Source organism: Schistocerca cancellata, chromosome 3, assembly GCF_023864275.1.
Source record: "Schistocerca cancellata isolate TAMUIC-IGC-003103 chromosome 3, iqSchCanc2.1, whole genome shotgun sequence".
In the NCBI taxonomy this organism is placed as follows: Eukaryota; Metazoa; Arthropoda; class Insecta; order Orthoptera; family Acrididae; genus Schistocerca; species Schistocerca cancellata.
In genome coordinates, this window is record NC_064628.1 from 525,748,441 (window position 1) to 525,768,585 (window position 20,145).

A 20,145-nucleotide genomic window follows, 5' to 3' on the forward strand; every position below is an offset into this window, starting at 1 on the left:
TTCGTGAACCATAATAACATGCATAATTCGGTTTGAAGTGCACATTCGTACGTCCAGATTCGGTTGTAAATTTTCTTGGAATACCAGTACTGTATTATTTCATTTTTGGTTCTTTATTATGGCATAATGCCATACTTGCAAGAAGACGAAAATATGCTCTTTTGAAATGCAGAGAACAGTTGAAACTAGCCAATAGTGTGGAATTAAGCATTTCGTTACAAATAAATTGACTGCCTCAGCGGAAAAGATGAATAAAAACCACTTTTCTTTAGCAAACAGGCAAAAATAACTTCATTGTTCTGCAAGGCGATTAATGCCTGACTGAAGTTGCCACCCGGGGCAGATACCCCGATTCGGTCCTAGTGAATATGGCAGCTTGTGTGCGACAGTAAAATTTTTCCGAATAGCATCTTGATCTTGCTGCTACTGCTTATATAGCTAACAGACACACTTTAGTAGCCAGAAGCGGGAGAAAGTACTACACACATGCGATGCAACTGCGCATGCGCATGGGCCCGTACGCAACTGCTCACACGAATCTAATGTAAACAGTTGCGACGTCACACTCATCGGAGGCGATTTGTTGTTATGAAGCACTGCATAGTCTTCCCAAAGCCTCTGACACATTTTGCTGCTGGCAGATGGTTGTATCAGCACTGTGTTTTGTTGTTGTACATGGCACATTTCCTTTGCAACTTAAGTTTTATTTTAGTTTTTTTTCTCTCGTTCATGTTTTATTGCTGCAGTATTATTCTGCAGTAGCAGGATACAGTAATATCCTTTGTTTGAATATTATTTCTTACCAGTCAAAATGACAAATTTAACTGAAAACTAAAACAAAAAAATCCCGGAATTCTAAAAAATTCCCGGGTTTTTCCCGGATCTCCTGGGTCGTATACACCCTGCTTACGATTTAGAGGAAAAGTCAAAGATACCCATGTTTTCTAACTTGGTCGCAGCTCACTCCCACTGGGGACTCTGTCATTATGGGCATGTCATGTGGGCCCACCCACTGACATGAATACCAGAATACACTGTGGCCCCGCACTTGTCCCTAAATTCCTCATTATTCCCTCAAGCCTTTGGTACATGCCACTGATAGTAGAGTGAGTGACCTTGCTTGTGTTTATGTTTTTGATTTGGATTGCTCCCTGAACTGTCTGTGCGTGCTTACAATTGCTTTTGCTATTCTATGAACTTTGCTTCTAGCTAGTAATTTGCTTTGAAAACTCCATCGTCATCAACAACAGGAACCACCTTTTGTTCCACATCTCCATGTCACTGCCGTTGCTTCTAGCTAGTCATTTGCTTCATAAACTCCATTGTCTTTGACGACAGGAACCACCTTTTGCTCCAAGTCCCCATGTCACTGCCAGTGCGATTGCTCATAAATTGTGTTTCACATATGCCGAGTAGCATGGAAAAGTTATGACTATTACTGTGAAGGATGGATCCTGATTTCCTAAAGTTGTAGCAGCAGCTGCCACAGAAGCGGTGAGAATGCCTAAAGCAATAGCAGAAACTGCCATTATAACTACTGCAAAATGACACTCAGTCTGCAGAAGAAGTATGATCGAGTGTGCGGGGTGCAGCCAGCTGCAGATTGTTGCACATGTAGGCACCAACGATGCCTGTCGTCGGGGTTCCGAGGAAATCCTTGGGTCCTTTCGATGGTTGGCTACATTGGCGAAGGTGGCCTCCATCTCTCGAGGAGTGGAAGCCAAGCTGACGATCTTCAGCATTGTACCCAGGGTGGACCGGGGTCCTCTCGTTTGGAGTCAAGCGGGTACATCGACTCTGTGACGAAAATGGTTGTAGATTTCTCAACATACACTATGGGGTCGAAGGTTACAGGACACCCCTCGACAGATCAGGGGTGCACTACACACAGGAAGCAGCTACATAGGTAGCACAGTACTTGTGGCACGCACATGGTTTTTTTTTTTTTTTTTTTAGATTAGGTTCCTCCCCACGCGAAACAAACCATTGTCCTGAAAAATTACCAGTTCATGTCACTGATGTGGGTGTGCCAACAGTAAAAATTGTTAGTTTTCCTAAACAGGTCATTCCAAAGGATTTAAATATTCTTAATCTCATGTTAGTAAATTGTCAAAGTGTCTGTAGCAAGATCCCTGAGTTACTCTCCGAAATAAACAGTAGCAATGCCAATATTGTATTACGTACTGAAAGCTGGTTGAAACCATACATAAAAAGCAGTGAAATTTTAAACTCGGATTGGACAATGTTTAGGAAGGATAGGACTGATTCTATGGGAGGTGGTGTGTTCATTGCAGTTAAACGCTGTTTAAACGCAGTTGAAATTGATACTGGGTCGGACTGTGAAACAGTCTGGATAAAGCTGTCAATCAGACAAGGATTGACCATTGCATTAGGATGTTTTTATAGACCACCAGCATCCGCAACAAATGTCGCAGGACGTTTCAGGGATGGTCTTCAGTACATAGGAAGTAAATATCCAAATTATCCATTAGTTATAGGTGGAGACTTTAATCTGGCATCCATTGACTGGGAAAATTACACGTTTCTCACAGGGGGCAGAAGCAAAGATTCGTATGAAGTTATTCTAGGAATGCTCTCAACATACAACCTTGAGCAATTGGTTAGAAAACCAACTTGAGATGGGAACATATTAGAAATCTTGGCAACAAACAGAACTGATCTTTTTGAGAAAGTTAATCTAGAAGAAGGTATTAGCGACCATAATGTTGTTGTGGCTTCTACGTCAGTGGAAGTTGCAAAAAAACCAAACAAACAGCATAGAGTTTTCTTGTTTGGGAAAGCAAATAAAAGTGTCATTAATGAACATCTTCATAGTCAGCTCCAAGCATTCACCACAGGACACAAACATACTGAGCATCTTTGGTCGGAATTTAAAGGTATTGTCCACCATATGCTAGAGAAGTATGTGCCTAGCTAAAATGTAGGGAAAGGATCCACCTTGGTACAACAAACATATTAGGAAGTTGCTGAGAAAGCAGAGAATTTTGCACAGTCATTTTAAACACAGTCACTGCCCCACTGGCAAACAGATTCTTTTAACAAATTTGAAAGCAATATTTTATCTGCAGATTCTAAAAATAACCCCAAAAAATTTTGGTTGTACGTAAAATCTATGAACACAACAAATAATTCAATACCTTTTCTTGCTGACAGTATGGGTAATATAACTGATGATGATAAACAAAAGGCCGAAATTCTAAAACTAGCTTTCAAAAACTCGTTTACGGTAGAGGACTGCAGCACCATTCCCCCTTTCAATTATCGAACAAACACATGGGTGGCTGACATAGTGTTTGGTGTATCTGGGACTGTAAAACAGTTAAGATCCTTAGATGCTAAGAAGGCATCTGGCCCAGACGGTTTCCCCGTAAGATTTTATGTTGACTATGCTACAAATATAGCACCACTCTTATCCATAATCTATTAGAGATCATTGGAACAGCGGAAAGCTCCATGGGACTAGAAGAAGGCCCAGGTCATAGCAATCTATAAAAATGGTAGAAAATCGGATGCACATAATTACTGGCCAATTTCACTGACATCAATTTGTTGTAGAATCATGGAACATATTTTGTGTTCAGACATAATGACCTTCATATACACTGAGAAGCTCATCTGCAGAAATCAGCTAGGTTTTGGGGAACAGTGGCCATGCTAGACACAGCTGGCCCTCTTTGTGCATGATATACAACACGCTCTAGATACCGGCTCCCAGGTTGATGCCATATTTCTCGACTTTCGAAAGGCGTTTGACTCAGTTCTGCACTGCCGCTTGCTCCAAAAAGTGCGCACTTATGGTCTATCTGATGGCATATGTGGTTGGACACTAAGTTTTCTAACAGACAAGGAGCAGTATGTTGTCCTGAAAGGAGTGACTTCAACAGAAACAAGCGTAACTTCAGGTGTGCCCTAGGGCAGCATAATGGGTCCACTGCTTTTTACAATTTACATGAATGATCTGGTTGATGGTATTGACAGCAGCATTAGACTGTTTGCCGATGATGCTGTAGTCTACAGGAAAGTAGTAGCACACAGAAGTTGTGAACAAATCAATGAGGATTTGCAGAAAATAAATGCGTGGTGTAATGACTGGCAGTTATCTTTCAATATCAGTAAGTGTAACCTACTGCGTATAACAAGGCAAAAATCCCCATTAATGTACAAGCACAAAATAAATGCCCAGTCTTTGGAAGCGGTAACATCCATCAAGTATCTGGGTGTGACTATTCGAAATTATCTCAAACGGAATGATCAGACTGCACAAGTAACGGGTAAGGCGATCTCTAGATTGTGATCTATTGGTAGAATCCTGAAGCGATGCAGTCCTTCAACAATGGAAATAGCTTACAATAAGTTAGTTCGTCCAGTCTTAGAGTACTGTGTCTGTATGGGACCTTTACCAGTTGAGTCTGATTCAAGAGATTGAGGAAGTCCAAAGAAGAGCAGCAAGATTCATGACCGGTACATTTAGCCATCGCGAGAGCGTTACAAATCTCATAGAAAGTTTGAAGTGGGACGGACTTGTAGATAGATGGCACGCTAAAGGGAAGGGGCTGCTCACTAAATTCCATAATCCGATCTTCACTGAGGATTTAGAGGCACATATTATTACCACCTACTTTCAAAACGTGCAATGATCACCATTCAAAGACAAGGGAAATTAGAGCTCATACTGAGGCGTTCAGACAGTTGTTTTTCCCTCGCGCGATCTGCGAGTGGAACAGAGGGGGAGAAATATGACTTTGGCACAAATTGTGCCCTCCGCCACACACCGCTTGGTGGCTAGCAGAGTATATATGTAGATGTAGATCACTTTGCCCTCAGTCAATCACCTGCTTTGACAAGACAAACAGAAGTTGGGAAGTACATTTACGTTGTTTTGTTCTTCACTGCAAGATGAATCAAATAACAAAGCTTTAATATCAGCGTGCACTTTTACTGTCTTCTGGTGATAAATTGTGTGAAGTGATGCAAAAGCTACATGCATTCTTCCACTCTTGGACCCCAGTAGTTTGAGCCTTTCTGATGTTTGTATTTTGCTGACTGACTATTGCAGTCACCAAACTCTAAGCTTAAATTTAACCGATATGTTAAGCAATGTAAGCAAACATGTGCAGCAAGCACTGCTTAATTTTTTGCAGGGCTTAACAAGCAAGTGAGATTTTTCCTGTAAAGAGTATTACACATTGTAAATGGAATCATTAATCTGTTACATTATTATACATCTAGCTCCCGATAGATAACTTAGTGAGAAGGATTTAGAGTCATCTGATACAATCCTTAGCTATTTGCTAAACCTGTCAAAGGTCTTGAAGTAACAGCATTAATGCAAGCTATGTTTAACAATATTACTGGTGTTTACTTCCTTCTTAGCAGTAGTCACCACTGTGATATACAATATCAAGCACTCAATCGTCTATTAGTCTGACGAGATGGGATTCAGTAATTAGAGCACCAGTTAAGCAGTAAGCAACCTATACCCCTTATCGTTGGTAGATGCACACATACAGATGCACTTTGTTTGCTGTTAGCATGTTCCAAAGTGAGTAGAAGGTCATGTTTAAGTTTCCTCCATATCACTTTCTAAGAGTCTCAGAAAAGTTAGTGAAACAAATCATGTCCAGATTGTGGTCCAATGCATCAACAATGTCACTGCCTGTTCCGTGACATTACCTCTTTTTCATTCGACAAACTGGAGCATCTAGCAAGTGTCTGCCTTGGCCAGTGAGCAACAACAACAGCCACCAGCTTGCTGCACTCTTATCTTGCCTATACCAATAGCAGCAGCAGACATGCTGGAGAAACTATCTGAAACTGGAAATTGGAGAAACTATCTGAAACTGGAAATTAGGGGAGAAATGGCACAATTCCAGTTGGATACTGCAATCACATCTGATTAATGTAGACATATACCAAAGCATCGGCTCATCACAGCTGTGGTATCCTCAGCACAGAGTGGGGACGTACAACAGTCAGTCTATCCCACTGTGGAGTTGGCTCATAGTCCAAGTTCAGTATAAAGATTTAACTAGGCAACTAAAGCTGTTAGAAATAATCTTGGACAAGAACTAAAATTTTTGGCTCCGATATTTTGGGGCATTTTCATTTCCAAATTCAAGCACAAATGGGTCTAGCTTTAATCAGGATTCCATTCAAAGAACTTAGTTATATGCACAGCACAATCAACTGTTTGAACCTACATTAGGTTGTGAAACAGGGTTTCAAGTCCATATATTTTTTAAAGAAATCAGCAGTACCTAAATTTTGTAGAGCACGCCCAGTGTCTTTCACCATGCATGATTAAGCAAAAGGAGAAATGGATAGCTCGGAAAGTGTGGGAGTAAAATCCTCAGTACCATCTAGCCAGTGAGGACTAGATGCATTGTTAGCTACAACAGCAGGGTGTATATGCGAACAAGGAAAAAAAAAATCCTGGATTTTTCCCAGATTTCCCGGTTAAAAATGCCCTTTCTCCCGGGCGAAAACTCACTTTTTCCGTGTTAAGTGACAGTATATTTTCCCTCGAAACTGCAGAACTTATCAATCCTTTGAATGGTTATGGTTTTATACACGGGCGTGGAATTTCCTGGCACTTAGAAACATAGGGAAAAAGACACGTTTTGGAAATATCTTTGATGTGCAGCAACATGCACACTGTGTATTTTCGTATTACGAAAGTATACATTGGAATTCCACCAAACACAGCATATTACTTTCCAAATCATTGAGATCAAGATTGTGATGCGCTGTTGTAAGCCAGTCATAGCTCATGGCGCGTGATCTTGCCAGTCGATGGACAGCGGATATTCAGAGCATAGGACAAGTGATGTAGTCAGCTAACAGCAACATCACTGTTAAGTAGCACAAACACACAAACAGGGAAAGTTAATAGTTTAAATTAATATACATAGTGTTGTTACAAGAAAAGTAAAGCTTTCACATATAAAATTGGTCTCTAAGGTTAATAAGCTGTAAGAGAAGCTAAGCTTTCACATATAATGTTAATTTTTTTGCATGTGTTACACTTTAAGATATATCACACAAATGTGCCAGTAAAATTTTTAATAATGACATAAATGTCTGATCTCCAGGGTTCGAAATTCTTCTAAATGGCTCGTCATCAAAGAGTTGATTTTTAAATGAGAGTCAAACGCTCTTTGATTTAAGAAATTCATGGTACAATCTCACACATAGTTCAACTTACATAAAAGGATATTTACTTTGGAAGTAACGCTTTTCAAACTACCATTCGCAATATTTTCCCGCGATCTGTTAGGAATACGTTTGTTTCAGCAGTTGCTAGAAAGTGCAGATAACAGGCGACACTGTGCTTGCGCAGCTACCACGACGTAGAAAGCCCGTATGTACGTACGTGTAAAACAGTGAAAGATCATACATTAGTCACAAAAGAAACAAGACATCAGAGGAGCATCGGAATTTCGTGAACAATACCAAAATGTGCACATTTAAAGTGCACATTCGTATGACCAGATTCCCAATGAAGTAGGACTGATGACCATAGATGTTAAGTCCCATAGTGCTCAGAGCCATTCCCAATGAAGTAGACCTCAACCTGATATTAAGCTTTTCAGTGCAGTTTTCAGGATGTAAATTTTATTGGAGCACCAGTACTGTATTCTATCATGTTTGGTTCTTTATTGTGGCATAATGCCATATGTGCTAGAAGATGAAAACGTGCACTTGAAATGCAGCAAACAGTTGAAACTAGCCAGTACTGTGGAACTGAACATTTTGTTTCAAATACATTGACTGCCTCTACAGAAAAGGTTAGTAAAAGTCAAATTTCTTTAGCAAACAGACAAACATAACTTCATTGTTGTACAAGGCAGTTAATGCTTGACTGTCAGAAAGGTGGAAATAAAATAAAATCTGGAACTAACATATTTTAGCCTTCCGTAATTACGTGAATGTATTTTAATTCACTTGATAGCTCCCGGCCACAGACATCAATTTTGTTTTCATTTGACGCGAGAGTAAACGAAGAGGTTACAGCAGAATCATGAAATGTAGACACGGGTCTCATGGATAATACCCACTATAACTTAGACTGCTCTGTGCATCAGCCCCATATCTACGATATTTGCGAACCGGGTCAATACTAAAAAAAAAAAAAATTTCAAGAATATGTTCATCTTGTAGCACACATCTTTCTGAAAAATATGTGTTCGAGGAAATGTAAGACATGTTATTTGGTCTTAAGTGTGCCAAAGTGCAGTGCCACACCTCTTCATACAGTGTTGTTCTATAGCACGTCACTATTTCGCTCCATGGAATTGAAACGTGTATATTTTGTCATGGAGGCCATCAAAGCTACACAGGACACTGGAAATTGAAATGTCCTGTGGTGCCTACCCTACTCTCAGTCAGCCCGTTTGACAGCCTGCCCCTCTCCTCTCTCTCTCTCTCTCTCTATATATATATATATATATAATAGAGGGAAACATTCCACGTGGGAAAAATATAATTAAAAAGGAAGATGATGAGACTTACCAAACAAAAGCGCTGGCAGGTCGATAGACACACAAACAAACACAAACATACACACAAAAATCTAGCTTTCGCAACCAACGGTTGCCTCGTCAGGAAAGAGGGAAGGAGAAGGGAAGACAAAAGGATATGGGTTTTAAGGGAGAGGGTAAGGAGTCATTCCAATCCCGGGAGCGGAAAGACTTACCTTAGGGGGAAAAAAGGACACAGGCAGACAGTGTTTGTTGGCAATGAGGATCACCCTGTGGCTAAACATGCCTTGGTGCACGGCCAGCACATCTTGGCACAGTGTTACACCATCCGGGTTATCTGGATACTTCCCACTAACACCAACCTGTCTGAACTCCGGAGATGGGAACTTGCCCTTCAGCATATCCTCTCTTCTCGCTATCCGCCAGGCCTCAATCTCCGCTAATTTCTAATTTCAATCTGCCGCCGCTCATACCTCACCTGTCTTTCAACATCATCTTTGCCTCTGTACTTCCGTCCCGACTGACATCTCTGCCCAAACTCTTTGCCTTTACAAATGTCTGCTTGTGTATATGCGGATGGATGTGTGTGTGTGTGCGCGAGTGTATACCTGTCCTTTTTTCCCCCTAAGGTAAGTCTTTCCGCTCCCGGGATTGGAATGACTCCTTACCCTCTCCCTTAAAACCCATATCCTTTTGTCTTCCCTTCTCCTTCCCTCTTTCCTGACGAGGCAACCGTTGGTTGCGAAAGCTAGATTTTTGTGTGTCTATCGACCTGCCAGCGCTTTTGTTTGGTAAGTCTCATCATCTTTCTTTTTAATTTTATATATATATATATATATATATATATATATATATATATATATATATATATATATATAAAGACCCTTGCAATTAATAGCGAATGGGATTATTTGTAATCGGGAGAACAAGAACTCTTCAGAAAAATTGCACTCTTTACTGTCTATTAGCTAATAAATTGCTGTTTTGTGTGACTTAAAATTAAATATAGGATACGTAAAAACAATAAAGACAAGAGGCAAGCAAGAAAGTGCACATTTCTTTAATCCTTAGCTCCTAGAATTTTTTCCTATCTAGCTACAGCTTTACATGGCGAGCTTTCCTTTCTGCAAAAGAATCTATTACCTCATCAAAGGTCATCAAACGTTTTGCTACATGAAAAATCGAAATGTCATTATCAAAGACTGAAAAAGCTGTTAATACATAATATACCCAAGACTGGTGTGGTTTCTCATTCTGATTACATCTATTTTGTCACTGTCTGCTAGATAAAACAAAATAGGCCTTTCTAATATTCCAGCAATTTTGTAACACACACCAAATAAACGAGACTGTTTAGGCACAAATGATCTTTTTTATAACACTACAGAATATAATTCACGAAGTACCAATATCAAATGCCTATACGGCCTACTACAAGCAAAAAGCTTTATGTTAGGAAATAGTTTCACATTTCATTCATACACACCAGTTTCTCAGGCACGAGATCGAAAAGTAGTATTTCGAAATTTTTATCTAAATTTGTAATTGTCTTATTCTTCCATAATTTGTGTGATGTCGCCGTTTCCTCTCCTTCCTGGTCCTAACAATCTTGTCATCAAGAATTCTGTAGCTGTTTCCTGCCATTGTCAAAGTTTGTTCGCCGATTAACTTCACAAACCCTGTCAGAATCACAGGTTTAGTTACCCAGCGATTATTCTCCGGTTAGGTGTTGTTACATATTCGTACCAAACGTTTTCCGCATTACTTCCAGAATAGAACTTAAGCGGCTGCTAGCCGGGGACTGTACAACTGGTCCTTACTAGTGTAGCGATCTGGCCAAAAATTTTCTGTCAAAATTTCATTTTCTTGGATACACCAAGAAGATAATACATAATCTTTCTCATCTGTTATTCCTGTTAGTCATTTATTTCCACTCTGGTAGTCTGAATCTATGGATTTCACTAGTAATTATAACAACGCTGAACATTTGCAAACCCAATCAACCACATAATCAGACAGCGATTGGCGTTCATCCGCTCAGCTCGTATGGCCCCACCCCTTTTGTATGCGGAAAGTTTATTTCTAGATGCGACGTGGAATCTCCTGACAGTGACATCACATACACTATGCATGCATTCAAAAATCAACTTATGATTCATTCATAAATCAACTTAAAATGTGTTCAAAAATGTTCAAAAACCTACAGGGATGCATTTCAAAATCATATGAATAATCAATAGACCAACGTGCACTGGATGCTAGGTGCTTTGTGAAACAAGGTTTTTCCCCCCACAATAATATGAATTTGGCACCCTCTTTTTCCCTGTAGCATCTAGCTGCTTGCTGTGACTGCTTGTACAGCCAAGAGCCACATTCCTGTAGCCAGAAGCGGGAGAATATACTGCTCAAACGCAACTCGACTGCGCATGCGCATGAGCCCGTTTTAACTGCTAAAACGAATCTAATGTAAACAGTTGTCGCTTCACATTCATCGGAGGCAGTTTGTTGCTATGAAGTACTGCATAGTCTTCCTAAAGCCTTTGACACATTTTGCTGTTGGCACACGCTTGCATGAACACTGTGTCGTCGTCGTATATGGCACATTTCCTTTGCAATTTAAGTTATTTTTGTTTTTTTCTCTCGGTTATGTTTTATTGTTGAAGTGTTATTCTGCAGAAGCAGGATACAGTAATATCCTTTGTTAGAGTATCTGTTCTTACCAGTCAAAGTTACAAAAATTTAACAGAAAACTAAAACACTGAAAAAACAAAACACTAAAAAATTCCCAGTTTTCTCCCAGATGAAAAAATTCCCGGATCTCCTGGGATCGTATACACCGTGTGTATTTTACTGCATGCTCTAAGCCAAAATCACAAAAAACAGCTGGTGATCATATATGCATCTCTGCTTGCTCATCATCAGGTGGCATGTAAACAACACTCACCATTCCTATCCTGTATTGTTACTGGTAATGAGAAATGGTGTCTTTATGCTAGCATACCAAAAAGAATGAAATGATTGAGCCCAAACAAAGCAGCAACATCCCATACTAAGACTTGTGTGCATTCACAAAAAATAATGCTATGCATCTAGTGGAACAGCAGTGGTGTGGTGTACAACGAATTGCTTCCTGAGATGTAACCATCACTGTTGACATTTATTGTCAACAACTGAGACGTCTTGCAGATGCAGTCCAAGAACAATGACCAGGAAGACAGCCTTTGTGACGCTACTCCACGATAACGACTGCCCACTTTCTGCAAAACTGACAAAAAACACAATACAGATATGGGATGGGAAGTCACTCTGCACCCATATTATTCACCTGATCTTGTGCTCTCCGATTTTCATCTTTTCTACTCTCTACTGAATGACCTTCAACGGACTTGCTTTCTAGATGAAAACATGCTCTGAACAGGACTCTAGTTCTTCACCTCAAAATCACACAATTTCTACAGTAAATTGAAAAATTACCCCAGCATTGGCAGATTGATGTAAATAGTGAAGGGGAATATATTATTGATGCCTGAAGTCTCTGTTATATGTATCTGTTGTGTTTATTAAATGTATGGAAAAATGCTACGAACTTATGCACCAACATAATACATAGTTGTTGATAAGCAGTTTGATTTTGTTAATTCAGAACATATATCGGCGTTTGTAGATTTTTTTTATTAAACAAACATAACATGTTTCTTTTCAATTTGATAAAGAAAATTAGTAACTTTCTCGTCAGCCCAATCTTCTTTTCCCTCGTTATGCTCAATATCACTTCATCCATATTAATCAATATTTTAAAAAGCAAGTAGAAATTCAAGAACCTAATCATGAGGCAAATGTGGTACAGAATTTACACAGACAGAAAACTGGGAGCTGAAATTCAGCAACCAAATCTACATTTCCACAATTTTAATTGGTGTCTTTGCTTGACCAACACACAAAACAAGGTTTAGTAGCCAATGTAACAATGTAATCATAGTCTCTCTCTCTCTCTCTCTCTCTCTCTCTCTCTCTCTCTGTCTGTCTGTCTGTCAGCAGCATCCAATATTGATTTATAAATGAGAGGTTGAGTTCCATCACTTTTTACTTTTTGTCCCCATACTGAAATCAGTTGTTTGTAACTGCTTTTTATAACTGATTTGTACTTAACCAACACAGAAAACAAGATTTAGTAGCCAATGTAACAACGTAATCATAGTCTCTTTCTCTGTCTGTCTATCTGTCTGTCTGTCCGTCAGCAGCATCCAATATTGATTTACAAATGAGAGGTTGAGTTCCATCACTTTTTATTTTTTGTCCCCATATTGAAATCAGTTGTTTGTAACTGCTTTTTATAAATGATTTGTAAGCAAAGCTCATCAAGTACACCACGTGAGCTAGAAAGTGTAGGGCAGAAAATGTTGGTATGCGACTAAAAAGATTACTGTATTAGGATCAAAGCTTTGAGTGAAAACCTTTTTTCCATATTAGTAAGATTTCAGGACTTATCTTCTGTTAAACTTACAGGTGTGGCTCCTTGCTGATCAGCAGCTTCAATATCCAGGTCAAGGGCAACAGCTTCCTGCAGATCTTGTAGCATTTGAGTTTCAGTGGAAGCACGTGTTTCATCAATAAGTTCTTGCGTAACACCTCTTCGTGCCATCTCACTCTCTATATAGTCCAGTGCAGCTTCATCTTCACAAATGTCATATGGCATATTTCCATCTGCATTGACAGCCAGTAAATTGGCACCCCTGAAAAGTAATACCTTTATCTTTGACAATACCTCAAGATATTGTTACTAAAAATACACACATCACTTACTCATGTCAATAAATTACTGGATGGAAAGTATTATTCTATCATCAAGATGTGTCAAGAGTAATCAATTTCTTGTGACTTTGTAATGTGTGTATTGCTGATCAGTTTTTTTGCAAGCACGTAAATGTTCTTGAATTACACTGTCAGCTCTGATAGATTTCATTTTATCATTACCGTATATATTTACTACATAAAACTGCATACTACTGCTCTTTTGCCCTTCTTCAAATTTCCCCACTTCCTTAGTAGGTCAGACTCTTAGAAATGGATCCAAGTCCGATCTACCATAAAAGTTGAAGACAGGAAGTAAATTATCTTTAAAAATCAGATTCTACAGCAATAAAACATTGTTAACTGCAGTCTAAGTTGGATTATGAAGGACACGCTTCTGCTAAATTTTATAAGGTTGGAGATTTCAGTTGTCAAAAGAAAAGTGGGTAATAACAATACTGTGTGTACATTGTAGTAGCCATTATTATTTGTAGTGAAGGGCTTTGTGTGCTGTCTAGACTGGCAGTGGGTCATACAAGAAACCAACAGCGTGAAATTTTATGACTACTAGTAAGCTCTACTGATTCAGAACTAGGGAGTGCTTGCACCAAGGAAAAGGATACCAACTATTAATTCTTAAGATTTCATGACTCTTTGTGTTAGGAGTGCCTCCTGTTGCATCGGAATTATTATCTAAATTAAGATCTTGGATTTCAATGGGTGATACTTTCACTATAGATGGCAACAATGCTTTATATCAAGCATGCAATACAAAAATCAGGTACTCTGTGAAGTCCCAATGTTTGCACTATATGAGGCCTCTTGTCTTTTGTTTTCTTTTTTAGAAAATGTCTAGTGGGTCATGATAAGTGAAAATAAAAAATGTTTTAAATGCAACACATAGCTACACCTTACAGTGACTACTCTACACAGTTGCCACTTCAACTTTAACACATTTGTCAAAGGGTGGTACCAACTTTCCTACCCTCATCGTCAAAGGTGGCTGCCTGTTAATTGTCTGCAGCTCATTGTTTGTGTCAAAATTTTGTGCTCCTAACCAGCATTTTGTGTGGGCAAAGAGATGAAAATCAGAGGGAGCTAAATCTGGACTAGGTGGTGGGTAAACAAATACTTACCATTGAAAATGCTGCGGGAGCATCTTTGTTGCAGCTTCCACAGCTGGGCACTGTCATGAAGAAGGACAATACCTGATGACAACATTCAACTTTGCTTGTTCTGAATTGCCCTTCGTAGACACTGAAGAGTTGCACATGTTTGAGGCTGCAGTGATGGTCGTACCAGGTTACATGAATTCCAACAACAAAATGCCCTTTTGGTCCCAGGTAGCCATACACTTTTTGATTGAGAAGGTTTGCTTGCACTTCTTTACTTTACTCATGGAATGAGATCGCATCCATTGTTTGGATTGCATTTCTGTTTCTTCATTTTTAAATGGACTTATGTTTAGTTCCCTGTGACAATTTTGTTCAAAAAATCTTCTTCTCCATCATGTTGCTGGAGAAACATTAAGCTTGCACCCATTCACTGTGTTTTATGTCGACAGACAGCATCCCGTAAACCCACCTCATAAGGAGTTTGTGGTATTGTAGTCTCTCACTCATGATGGTATAGAGCACTGGCCTTGAAATGTTAGGAAACAAATCAGTCAACAAAGAAATTGTGAACAGATAATTTTCTCAAATCATACAATCGGCTTGCTGAACAAGATCATTGGTTGACACTTCATGGCTGGTGGAAAGATTATTGTTCTACACATGTTTATGTGCTCACTGCATGCCCAGAAAAGACATGTGCAAGGTGATGTGACTGACGGGCATACCAGAGACACTAAGCAACACACTGACACAAATCTCCATTGGATTTTCACTGTGGTTTTAATTTCATGACCAATCGGAACTTTTGGGAGTGAAGCTGGAGGTGAAAAGGGGGAGGGGGATTCGTCCTGATATATGTATTGATGAGCACACAAAGAACATAGCAGTGCAATCTTCTAAGAAGCAAAAGTTATTGACACAAATGCAAAATTGCAAACTCAGCAGATGAATTTTTTCCAAGATATATGCTCTGCTGTACTTGCTGAGAACATCTTATGGTATAAACTTCAAGTGCCTGAAGATTGTGCATTTCCACTAGAGTACTGCGGGCAACAAATTCCTAATGAATCGGCATGAAGGAAAAATTTATGAGATTTTTAGTACCAGGAGGCCCTGAAAAGCATGCGGCACTATATATGAACCACTATGTAAGATATCCGTGAATGAGACAAAGGGCATATATGGATATTTCACTGGCAATCTAAATTGTTGGAATCTTGATGGAGAAAACCCCTCAAAGCCAATATCGATTCCTTGCAAAGTGTTGGAACACATACATCATTCAACAGTGGCTTGTTTTGTGAATGATAGTCTTAAAGCCCAAGATAAGTCAAGAAGAGTAAGTTCCTATCATGCATTTGGATCCTTTGGCCTACATGCTGAAGACAACATCTGCCCTACACTTAAATCCACTTCACCTCTCTGGCTCATGCACAGCAACATATTGCAAAGATGTGTGCAGCAGCTACCAAGGATTAAATAAAATTCTTTCCAACACCAAGATTATGTTTCTCAAAGTTCCACATTGTGTGTTGCTTTATAGATAACTGCTCCCTCAAATGGCAGAATAAAGGCACCAGTATCAATGTGATTGTCCTTACGGCCTTTCTGAACACATCAAACAAATTTAATGCCCTGCCATTCTAGATTGGCCTGGAGTCCCTCATCAGTTTTAAGGACGAGGTCCCTATGAAAAATGACTCCCCGAGGAGTAACAGACACCGTTAGGTTGCCAAGACAGTTACAGGTACATGTGGCTGCAGTAGAAGTTTTGATCAACAGCAAACCTAACTGCATCTCATTCACAATGTCTATTTTGTCAAACTTGTCTTCAATAGTTTCCACAAAAAATAGCAGCTTGGTGGCAGTGAAAGTGTCCACATCAGTCCTGGTGTGGACAAGGTAGAAGGGAAAGGGTTTCACACCAAACCAGCATGCCTGGCCCTGCTCCCAGGGTGTAGCCAGGTAAGGGAAGGTCACCGGCCTATAAGAAGCAGCATTAAAAGATCCATTCCCAACTAAAGAGACGGCCATAGAGGAATGGCCAGCTTGTAGCTTATTGTGTTTAATATGCAAAGTGCCTTCCTTGATAACACTTACTCTGATCAGGGGTTCTCCCTCTGAACGTCACAGCAACAACAAAGGTCATCTGGCATGGGGCCACTGCCGGGAATTCTGATGCTTCACACTGATAAGCAACTAGTCCTAGGCATACATGGGGAGGTATCAGCTCAGGTATCAGAAGTGTGAGCTCTGTGTTATCAGGAGGCTCAATCAAAATGGTACATAATGACCCCATTACACCGACTGACTAAAAGACAATGGCGCTGAGGAGAATATGGAAGAGGCAGTAAGGACACACGCTGATGGTGCTTCATTGGCTCTCATCAGAGAGAAAGTTTAGAAGGGGAGTTCAAACTCCAAAGGGGGGCCAAAAATGCCAAAAAGGGAAGGTGAAAGCAAAATAGTAAGAGGGAAAAAAGTGTAAGGAATGCCAGAAACCAGGAGGATTGCTGGGCTGACGTAAACAGGGACACGGAGAGGGGAAGGAGGGGGCTGAGGAGAAGGACAGAGGATAGGGAGGGAAGGGTATGGGGAAGGGAATGCAGGTCTGGAAGGGAAAAAGGACCACAATAACTCGAGACTCCATGTGCAGCACGCACAAAATCTTGAAAGAGCCATGAGCCCCATGGGTGGGATGAAACTTAAGATGAAGATTTACACATACAGTAATAATGAATTGGCTTATGATGTCTATTTTACCATTCTTGGATTTCTTGAACACCACCTTTCCACACAAACTACATTAAGAGGATCACTAATGACTTTTGTAGTTAACTAGTGGCAATCACATACCAGAAAGTGTAAATCATACTAGATGAATTACAAAGGTCACTGTCACATTAAAGACCAATTTCAACTATCTCAAGCGGAGAAGAACTCTTTACGAAGAAAATGTTTATTTCTTGCTTGACTGTACTTACAAGCTGGGCTTCTGGCATAAAAAGCAGTTAAATCATCTTAATCTGGTTCCGGTTCATGATCCAACTGATAAATTATCAGAATGTTCCTGCAAATCTGTAAGGCTGCTGCAGGGAGGGAAGAAAAAACCTTCCCAGTCATCTCTAGTATGTCCCTGAAACTGTGACATCATTATTTGATGCTGATAAACTGTGACATCAACATTTGATGCTTATGTTCCAACAGCAGTCAAGGCAAACATGGCACAAGTTATGGTGCAAGCAGACAAAGGTGAAGAAGAATGAGAAACATGTAACCTGAAGATGCACAATATTAGTACAAGTGATTCTTTTTGTCTTTTGTATGGGTAAAGCAACTTTCAACAGCAGATTTTTTATCATCATCTACTTCTTCGACAAGGAATTTAAAAAAGTCAGAAAATGGTACTGTGTGGAGATCGGTATCAAACTCATCCACAGGTCTCACAAATGATCAAACTGTAGCGACCACAATGAGCATTGCAGCGCAATGCAGTTCGGTTCACGAGTGCATCCCCCATGTGTCACATCTCAAGTATTTTATTTTGCACGGATAAACTAGTTTTGCGCCGGCCACCAGGAGCGCTGTGTCGTGCCCATTACTCTGTGCCGTTTATTCTTAGTATATAGTTTTTCCCATGTTCTTGTTTTCTACATGTTAATTCTTAAGAACTACTTCATACTTGGTTCTTTAGTAACCAGCCAACAAGTCACTTGTTCGTTTTTATGCGAGTCTTGCCTTGACGTTAAAGATCTTGTCATCTCAGCATTGGAGATATCGTTGTGCGTTATTGATTGCAAACTAGCAAGCTAACCAGTCAGACAGACCAGTACCTAGCCCTATGGCCAAACTGGTGACCCCGACATCATTTATCGCCTGCATTATGCACAAAATAAAGTGATACTGTAAGATGACAGAAAATCTGACCGCAACCGACCCTGCTGTGTCCAGACTCACCGTTAGACTACCACTCTTTTGGCCTCAGAATCCAGCGCTGTGGTTTGTGCAAGTTGAAGCTAGTTTCTTTTACTCAGGAATAACCGCTGATGCTACCAAGTTTGCACTAGTCATGAGCCAGCTCGATCGTCAGTATGCAGTGGAAATGCAAGACGTGATTACTGCGCCGTCAGCGACTAATACCTACGACCGGCTCAAGGCAGAACTTATCCGCAGAGAATCAGCTTCGCGAGAAGAACAACTCCACCAAGTTCTGACCCAGGAGGACATTGGAGATCGTAAACTGCCACAGTACTTGCAGCACCTACGAAGTAAGATCAACGCTGGTACTATGATAGCCTGCTGAGAACCATCTGGAGCTGTGGGTTGCCTCCTGCCATCAAAGCAATAATAGCGTTGCAGTCGGAAATGCCTTCAGACACAGTGGCAGAGCTAGCAGACAAGGTACAGGACGCTATCTCACCTGCGCCTATTAGTGCAGCAACTGTGCAATGCGTGAGCACGTCAGCCACAGTTTCGTGCGCCGACTATGATGCTCTGACAGCAAAGGTTGATATGTTGACACAACAGATCAGCCAACTGATGTCTCGGTGTAACACCAACAGTGATTGTGGCAGATCATCAATGGCCTCATCTGCGCCTGTGACTGAAACACAGCAGGAGATATGCTGGTATCACGGAAGATTTGGTGATCAAGCTCATCACTGTACCAAACTCTGCACATACCCAAATGCCACTGGGTGTAGACACTTCATCTGATTGCCAGTCTGTGCCACAGCATCTGTTTGTGAGTGATCAGCACACAGGCAAGAAATATTTGATTGACACTGGCTCTGTGTATTTTCCTGCGAACAATGTTACAATGGTATAGGCCTCGTACATCATTCTGTCTAGCTGCCGCAAACAATTCTTCTATTGTAACCTATGGTACACATCATTTAGAAATAGATTTAGGCCTATGCCGAGCGTTTGCATGGGACTTCATGATCGTGGACGTCGCCGAGCCAATAATAGGAGTGGACTACCTGGCTCATTACAACCTTATGCTTGACATTGCCAACAACACCTGGTCGACCAAATCACTGGACTGATGGCTGCTGGATTCCGGTGCCACGCAACCATCCAATCTGCCAAGCTGACTGAAGCAGCAGACAGTGAGTACACCGCCTTACTTCGGGATTTTCCAGTGCTGACAAAACCTCCAGGTACGCCTAAAGTAGTGAAGCATAGCACAGTGCACTATATAAAGACCACAGATGGGCCACTATTATCCTATAGAATTTAAAAGTTAGCCCCGGATCGGTTAGCTATCGCCAAGACCGAGTTTGATAGTACAATTCGAGAGGGTATCATGTGACTCTCCAGTAGTCCTTGGTCATCACTGTTACATCTTGTGCCTAAGAAGTGTGGTGCGTGGCGTCCAAGTGGGGACTATGGAGCACTTAACGCCTGTACAGTACCCGATCGTTACCCAGTTCCGTTGCTCTGCGATTATAACTACGCGTTGAGCGGTGCCCGCCTTTACAGCGTGTTGGACTGTGCCAAGGCATACACACTGATACCTGTCACCGAAGAAGTCGCCATACGGGCTATTTGAAAGTAAATTCATGACTTTTGGCCTCAGAAACGCTGCACAGACATGGCAGAGATTTATTGACTCACTGTTGCATGGTCTGCCATTCAGTTTTGCCTACCTTGATGGCATATTGGTATTTCCAGTCTCTCCAGAAGAACATTGCCAGCATCTCTTACAAGTTTTTAAACGGCTAGACGAATAAGGC

The 20,145-nt window shown here is 40.6% G+C and overlaps 1 protein-coding gene across 1 annotated transcript in view; it reads right to left on the reverse strand.

Moving 5' to 3' along the window:
- The window catches only part of LOC126175354 (protein phosphatase 1 regulatory subunit 16A), a 93,238-nt gene that overhangs the window by 49,644 nt on the left and 23,449 nt on the right, over positions 1–20,145 (reverse strand). The window contains exon 5 of the mRNA XM_049922104.1: positions 13,006–13,234. Coding sequence (XP_049778061.1) covers positions 13,006–13,234 — 229 coding nt within the window. The remainder of the gene's footprint in view (positions 1–13,005; positions 13,235–20,145) is intronic.